Raw genomic sequence first — 8,596 nt, forward strand, 5'->3', positions numbered from 1 at the left:
ACTGTGCATTCAGTGGGCTCGATTTATTCCGAAATTATTTTTTCCTATATTATTTCGACATTCTGCTGCTGCTAACTTTCTCTTTCTGTTTCAGAAAGTTTACTGTTTCATTATTTATTATAGTAATACAGATTGTCTAACAGAGAGTTCACGGATTATGCAAGATGATCTCTTTGTGAATATCTAAAGATTTTTTCGAGATAGGTAGAACTATTCAAATCCAAAAACAACCATATTTTTTCGACTTCAAATTCAGTGATCTGTGTTATAAAAATTACAAAGAGTTTTGTGATTGGCCATTCAATTACCAAACCATAGCAGGATTCTCGTCAGGAATAGGTAGAGTGGAGAATCAATTGAATAAAAAGATCAAAATAACTAGAAGTGATAGGGGTGGAGAATATGAATCTCCGTTTGCAAAAATATATTCGGAATATGGAATTATCCATCAATCTACTGCCCCCTACACACCTCAAACCAATGGAATTGCGGAACGAAAGAATTGGACATTAAAGGAAATGATGAATTCTTTATTAATAAGTTCCGAATTACCGCAAAGTTTGTGGGAGGAAGCTATCCTTACAGCTAACCGAATACTCAACAGAGTACCCCATAGCAAAAAGCAATATATTCCATATGAAAAATGGAAAGGAAGAAAAACCAACTTGAAATATTTCAAAATGTGGGGGTGTCTAGCAAAGATACAAGTTCATTTACCCAAAAAGGGTTAAAATTGGAACCAAAACTGCAAATTGTGTTTTTATTGGATATGCTACAAACAGTAAAGCATGTCGATTTTTGGTTCATAAATCAGATAATTCCAAAATTCCTGTTAATACAGTAATTGAATCAGATAATGCTAATTTTTTTTGAAAGCATCTATCCGTATAAAACTGAATGTGAGTCGTTAAGTGAAAGACCTAAACGACCACGGGAAGAACCAAAGAAAAATACTCAACATGAAGAAGATTCAAGGTATAGAAAACGTCAAAGAACATCTACTTCCTTTGGATCAGATTTTGTGACATTCTTGCTCGAAAATGAGCCTCAAACTTTTAAAGCAACTATGTCATCTTCAGATTCAGCATTTTGGAAAGAGGCAGTCAATAGTGAGATTCAATCAATTTTGGATCTTTAAAAGGAAAATGAAAGTTGATGGCACTATTCACAAATATAAGGCAAGACTTATTGTCAAAGGTTATAGACAAAAGGAAGGCCTTGAATACTTTGACACTTACTCACCAGTAACGAGAATAACATCTATTAGGGTGCTAGTGACACTGGCAGCCGTGTATGGTCTTGAAATCCATCAAATGGATGTTAAAACAACTTTCTTAAATGGAGAATTAGAGGAAGAAATTTACATGGAACAACCTGAGGGTTTTGTGGTTCCGGGTAAAGAAAAGAAAGTATGCAAACTTGTCAAGTCTCTTTATGGACTTAAACAAGCACCCAAACAATGTCATACCAAATTTGACCAAACAGTATTGGCAAGCGGGTTTAAATCAACGAGTGTGACAAATGTGTTTACATTAAAAACACTCCAGGTCATGAAGTCATTATTTGTTTATATGTTGATGACATGTTGATAATGAGCAAAAATATGGCAGATATAAATGCTACTAAGTGCATGTTGGCTAGCAAATTCGACATGAAAGATTAAGGAGTTGCTGATGTGATTTTAGGAATCAGAATTCAAAAGAATCCACAAGGTCTAGCATTATCACAGTCTCACTAAATTGAAAAAGTACTTGACAAATTCAAGTATTTGGATTTCAAGATTGCCAAGACTCCAATTGACGTGAGTTATGCACTTCAAAAGAATGAAGGTGAAAGTGACTCACAATTGGACTATGCAAGAGTATTGGGAAGTTTGATGTATATCATGAATTGTACGCGATCAGATATAGCATGTGCTATTAGAAAACTGAGTTGGTTTACAAGTAATCCCAATCAAATACATTGGATGGCAATGAAACGAGTTTTTGGGTATCCGAAACATATTCAAGATTATGCTCGGCATTATGACAAATATCCCTCCGTGATCAAGGGATATAGTGATTCAAATTGAATCATCATATCATCTGAAGTTAAATCCACGAGTGGATATGTTTTCACAATTGGGGGTGGAGCATTGTCTTGGAAATCATCCAAACAAACATGCATCGCCCGTTCTACAATAGAATATGAATTCATAGCTTTAGACAAGGCCGGTGAAGAAGCTAAATGGCTCTGGAATTTCTTGAAAGATATTCCATTTTGGCCCAAACCTTTAGCACCTATATGTATACATTGTGGTAGTCAAGCGGCAATAAGCGGGGCAGGGAGCGTTATGTAAGCGTTATGTATAACGGAAAATCTCGTCACATTCGACGGAGACACAATACCGTTAGACAACTACTCTCTAGTGGTGTTATCACGATAGACTACGTAAAGTCAAGATATAACGTGTCGGATCCACTTACAAAAGGCCTATCTAGAGAGGCAGTTGAAAGATCATCGAAGGGAATGAGGTTAAGTCCTAGGACAAGTCATCATGGCGGTAACTCTACCTAGCAGACTGGAGATCCCAAGAGCTAGGTTCAAAGAGATCAAACAAAGTTATGAATGACGGTTCAACATTGTCAAATAACTCAACCCATTCTCGTGATGAAGACAACGTTCAGAAATCGAGGTAAAGCATTAAGGTTTTTTGATGAGTCAATAAAGCTTAAAGTTTTTTAATGATTTGCTAAGTCTAGCAGGATATGACCAAATAGTATGTCTATAAGATTACACGTTTAGAAATCACGTATGTGAGTGTGAAGTGTAAGTCGCTTCAAGGGGAATGAAAGTAAAGGCCCATTCTCTAAGCACTCATGAAACCAGGCGGTGTTCATGGCTGAAACGAACACAATCGTGATAAGCATAGATGGTTAAGGGTTGATTGTGTGACTTGTGTTGTCTAGGTATACAACAAAGCTCGACGGTTCAAAGATATCAAATCTACCGATTGACCGAGTATATCCGATATAAGTTTACTACGAAAAGTTCAAAGGGAAACCTATTTATCTAGATACAATTAATTCTTACATGTAAATCACACACTCGTCCGTGCATTCCTTTGTCTTATAGCGATTCCCCATTCATGTGGGGGATTGTTGGGTTTTAACTTGGTTAGCTTAAAATAAAGAGTGAATGGCAAACGGATGGAAAAAAAATCTTTGAATTTCCCTCCTTGACAAAGGGATATTGTCCCATATTGGAGGAAGAAAAGACTTTTGATGGGTATATATACAATTGCTCTTCTTCTCTTAAAGAGTTAAGAAGAAGGCAAGCCTCGCGCCGTCGTTGTCGTCGCTCGCTCGGCTTCGGCTTCGGCTTCGGTCAAAGATTGATTGATTAATCTTTTTGGACATCTTTAATTATTTAATAAAATATTAATTATATTATCCAAATACCCAACCCGAACCGGATCCGTGCGGGACCCGATTCACTTTCTTCCCGGGTTTTTATTTAAATTTCCCTCCCTTTTTTAAGTGACTTTTCGGAAGGATTGTGAACTTTTAGAAACAGTACTTCCATTGGCTATAAATTCGTTTGATTCCCGGATTTTTCCTTACGAATTTTCTAAACTTCAAGACCTCTTCTTCTTCTGCACAAATCTACTCCAGTGTGATTGACTACCATTGAGTGGTTCGCTGACACCGTGATTTTTGGTACCAATACATCGGTGAGTTAAGTCGTTCTATCCTGGGAAGATAATATTCCAGCACCTCGGGTACTTGAGGGGAATAATTTCCTTAAGAACACACTATACATTCAGCGGACTCGATTTATTCCGAAATTAATTTTTCCTATATTATTTCGACATTCTGTTGCTGCTAACTTTTTGTTTCTGTTTAAGAAAGTTTACTGTTTCATTATTTATTATAGTAATACATATTGTCTAACAGAGAGTTTACGGATTGTGCAAGACGATCTCTTTGTGAATATCTCAAGAATTTAGGAACTTTTTCGAGATAGGTAGAACTATTCAAATCCAAAAACAACCATATTTTTTCGAGTTCAAATTCAGTGATCTGTGTTATAAAAATTACGAAGAGTTTTGTGATTGGCCGTTCAATTACCAAATCATAGCAGGAATCTCGCCGGGAAAAGGTTGAGCATATCCCCATCACGTGCGGTCTATGAAATTTAACACAAATTTCATAGTAATGTAGTACGTTAGTTTCATTTCTTCCAATGTCATCTCACCTCATCAACATTAATATATAAGCTTTCTTTACTACCAAACAAAAATAATATCTTTTGTATATTCACTTCCATGACGACTAGCTAGGTCCTTAGCTATATATGACTAATAATTTAACTGTTAACATATCTCACTTCTCTCTTAATCATGTAGTATTATTTTATTACTCAAATAACGTGTTGGATCTTGGCCTAGTTTATTTTCTTTTAAATATTAATGTTCAACTCATTCTTTATCATGCGAGTACCCACCTCAATTAATTTACCAAGTTCCAATTAGTATCGTTTACCAGAATATGTACTTACTAGGTAATTTTACTCATATAAATAAGAAAAAATCATCAAATATCTTTTTTATCTCACTAGAGTTGAACCTTCATCTCTCGTGATTTTCACTCGTTTCATTCTATAGCTTATTTTTGATATATCATCTACACTCTTCCGGCCATGATCTTTTCATGGCTTCTTCACTGTTGTATTTCCTTTTATTACTCTCGGGATTTTGTTTCCTTGAATTGAGGGTCTATCGAAAATAGTCTCTCTATCTTCACAAGGTAAGGATAAGGTCTGCGTACACATTATCCTTCCCAAACTTTACTTGTGGATTATACTAGAATTGTTGTTATTATATTTTCCGGTCAACAATACGATGCTATGTCAAGCTAGTAGCCTCTAGTATCTACCTAGCTAGAGTAAAAAAGGTGATGAAGATCTAAGATTTTCACGAAAACCGTGAAATTGACTTAAATTTTCAACAGACGCTATTTGAGTATTTGTCATGTTAGTAAAATTGATGTGGGGCAGTTTGGGGGTGTAAGTAAGAGTTGAGGAAAGATGTTAATATTAAAATGAAAAAGAGATAATATAAAGATAACATGGGCTTGCGTGCTACTACTGACACAAAAGAGGCCCCAAAGTTGGCTGATAAACTAAGGCCAAATTATCTCGTGTGTCCACTCCCACTTGACTTTGTAATCTTAACCCCAGTTTGGGAGACATATCGAGAAGGATGGTATGGTTTACCCCTTTCTAAAAGAGGGAGAGATGAGCAATCCACTATATAAAATGAGAGTACAAAATATCGAGAGAACAACCTTACGAAGAGGCAAACACAAGTGACACACTAACACTTGTTCCGTAAAATTCTCCCCCTAAACAAGACTCTCAAACCACATATGACTACATTGTGGATGCTACTGAATGAGAAGGAAGGATCCTCAATTTATAAAAGTCCAAACTTTTTCCTACAAGAAAAAGGACTAGCCAAATATAGGAGATTTGTAATTTCCTTCTACAAGAAGGAAAACCCAATTAATGTAAACATATTGCCCTTTCCTTCAACAAATAGAAAAATCAAATATGGTAAGAAAATTATGACAAACACCTAACACTAGCTTTATAAATCGTTAGCCCTTTATCGTATAGAAGGAAAGCGTAATCTAAACACCTTAGAGAGCGCATAAACTGTAAAAACAAAAACCTAGTCGTTCTTGTATAGCTGAAGCGGAAGACTGAATGATCTGCAGCTGAAATTACTGATCAATAGTGGTTGTCAATGTGTGTTGGAGAAATCTTCAATATCACAGTCTAACCCCTAATCTGATTTTAGGAGAAGAGGGCGTTGGAAAAATACTACATACAATATATTTAATTTTACACTATAAATATCTATATATAGGAAATACTAGGATTAACTTTAATCATCCTAATAAGCCTTAAAGCACCTCTTATGCGTGGACCCATATTTCATTACTTTCGAATCGAACTACATGCATATTCAAATAAAGTTCATATATTTGTGAAAATAGAAAAATAGTGAAATATAGTTGTGATGCTTAATACTCATTAATTAAAAATCTTAAATTCACTTATGCTCACATCACAAAAGGACCCCATCATATCCCACCTCCCCCTAAATTCATCTCATTGATTAACTCTCTATTTCTCTATATTTCAAACTCTCTATTTAAAAACAAGAATAGCCCACTGCTTTATCCCATGCACTTGTCTTCTTCACTTCCAACACTCCTACCTTAGTGTTTTGTTTTTTTAATTTCTTGTTCATACCTCCCTTATCTCTCTGTCCATAACTTGTCTCTTTAACACAGTTTATCTTCAATTCTTGATCTCTTCTTCTTATATATTTTCCATTCCCCCCTCATCACTCCACAGAACTCATTACACATTCATTTCAATATTCTATCTGACAACTCCCATTTTCTTGCCTTTTGTCTTTCTTTTTTTGACAATTTCCTTTTCTTACTTTCCCTGACAATGTCAAGCAGAAGATCACGTTCTAGACAATCTTCAGGAGTTTCCAGAATAAGTGATGATCAAATCGCCGATCTCGTTTCTAAGTTACAACAACTTATTCCTGAAATCCGTAATAGGCGTTCTGACAAGGTAACCACGAAAAATTATTTACACTGTCAGTGCACGTAACATAAATTTATTTTTTACTATACTTGTTTGGTCTTTTTTCTTATCTTCTTTTAATTTATTACTTCATCATATATATATGTGTGTGTGGGTGCAAATATATGAGACGCATTTCCAAGAAACTTCCCATATTTTGTGTGGCCTTTCTTTTCCTCTTAGAGATAAGTTTGAGGGTGACATTTTCATGCCCACTAGTTAGCCCACAAGTCCTCATTAATTTCAAGTCAAAATGTAGTTGTTTTGTTTGCTGCCATTCTTTTATTTTTTCCTCAATAATATTTCATACAGAAAGAAAGAGCGCAAAGTCCCGACCTAACATGTAAGTAATTAATTGATCTGCTGACATAAAGCAAGGAGTTGAGCCTGAACTGTGTTCAATTATACAACAATAGCTTTCTTGAACAGGGATATAGAAAGAAGCCAATAGCCGACAGGCTTGCCAGCAGACTTGCTTGACCTATTGGATTACCAATATAGGGTTTTTACTGCCAACAAGATCATATGGAGCCCCTTCTGAATTGGTTTATGATTCGAAAGTTCTTGCGAAAAGATTAAGATGTAGACCTCATATGGGGCAGCTATAATATTTTTAAGAATAAGATGTTGCTTCCACGTAAAAGAATTTTACAAAAGCTGACATCCGGAGTGCGTGATAACTACATAATATCCTTAGTCCATTCTTTTTAAGATATCAAAATGGAATTAACTGTTGTAATTTCGGACACATTGTTACCTCAATATAGATTGTTGGTTGAAAGTCACCTATATATGCACCATTTTCCCTACATTTAAGTTCTTTTGTGTTAGAGTAAGAAAAAGGGTGATCAAATTTAGCTAGTTTCTAACATTTTTTATGCCTTTGTTTTATTAAATCAAACAGGTTTCAGCTTCAAAAGTGTTGCAAGAAACTTGCAACTATATAAGGAATTTACACAGAGAAGTGGATGGGCTAAGTGAGAGATTATCACAGCTTTTGGAATCAACTGAAAGCGACAGTGTTCAAGCTTCTATTATTAGAAGCTTACTTATGTGATGATAGCAACTTCAGCTAGTAGCTATATATTAGCTCAACTTCTACTTGATTAAAATTTCTATTAAGATGCAGCAGTTATTATTTATTAATTAGGGTTTTGGCCACTAGGTCAAAGTAAGAGAGGGACCATGTACTTTGGCTCCATTCCAAGGGGTTTTTTCTCGTTTTTTTTTCTTCTTTTTTTTTTTTTATAATTTCCATCCGATGTCCAGTGCCTGTTTTGGGGCCTGACTAATTCGGATTTGCGTTGTGCTTAGACTAGCTAGCATTAGCAAGCTATGTCACATATATAGATTTAAAATAAGAGAGACATCTCTTTATCTACTTAGATTTGCCATTTTTTTTAATATATATTAGAGTAGTATTTAATTTACTGATGTTGTATTGTTGTATCCATCCATTTTAAGAGCTGATGCTAGTTTGATCTCAGCCTTAATTTGTTAAGTATATAAGTATTCAAGATATTTTTATCATCTAGTATCGTGTTATCTTCTATTTTTCTCTCATTTATTAAGGTTTATGAGCAATGTGTGCAGCTGTTGAATTGTGTTATAAGTTTAACAGTAAGAAAGAGCATGTTTTTATTTATTTAATTGTATTTTCAACGTACAACAACTTAGCTGTATCATGTGTCCGATATTTCAAAATAATTAACCATACTGAACTATGAGGAATGAATGGACTTAATTTACACTTGAACTTCTCTAAGGAGTATTAAAGTTCATGTCCAAATTAAATAGAAACTGATATTACTTGTTTCTATTGTTTCTTTTCGTCTTTCTTGAACCGGGGTTCTATCGGAAACAACCTCTCTACCTTCCTAGGGTAGGGGTAATTAAGCTGTGTATACACACTACCCTACCCTACTTGTGGGACTCCAATGGGTTTATT

At 35.0% G+C, this 8,596-nt stretch overlaps 1 protein-coding gene across 1 annotated transcript; it reads left to right on the plus strand.

Moving 5' to 3' along the window:
- The first annotated feature begins 6,191 nt into the window (after nucleotides 1–6,191).
- On the plus strand, nucleotides 6,192–8,182 carry LOC109242168 (transcription factor PRE6-like). The gene is made up of 2 exons (XM_019409010.1): nucleotides 6,192–6,636; nucleotides 7,553–8,182. Exons 1-2 carry the CDS (start codon nucleotides 6,508–6,510, stop codon nucleotides 7,703–7,705), a joined length of 282 nt encoding a protein of 93 aa, XP_019264555.1. The 5' UTR covers nucleotides 6,192–6,507; the 3' UTR covers nucleotides 7,706–8,182.
- The last annotated feature ends 414 nt before the right edge of the window (nucleotides 8,183–8,596 follow it).

The sequence above is a fragment of the Nicotiana attenuata genome, unplaced genomic scaffold (assembly GCF_001879085.1).
Source record: "Nicotiana attenuata strain UT unplaced genomic scaffold, NIATTr2, whole genome shotgun sequence".
Lineage (NCBI taxonomy): Eukaryota > Viridiplantae > Streptophyta > Magnoliopsida > Solanales > Solanaceae > Nicotiana > Nicotiana attenuata.

What these genes read in the sequence shown, in the direction of transcription:
- LOC109242168 (XM_019409010.1), top strand. Translation starts at nt 6,508, where the DNA reads ATGTCAAGCAGAAGATCACGTTCTAGACAATCTTCAGGAGTTTCCAGA. An exon ending in GTAATAGGCGTTCTGACAAG is followed by an intron (nt 6,637 to 7,552) that starts GTAACCACGAAA and finishes TAAATCAAACAG; the next exon opens with GTTTCAGCTTCAAAAGTGTT.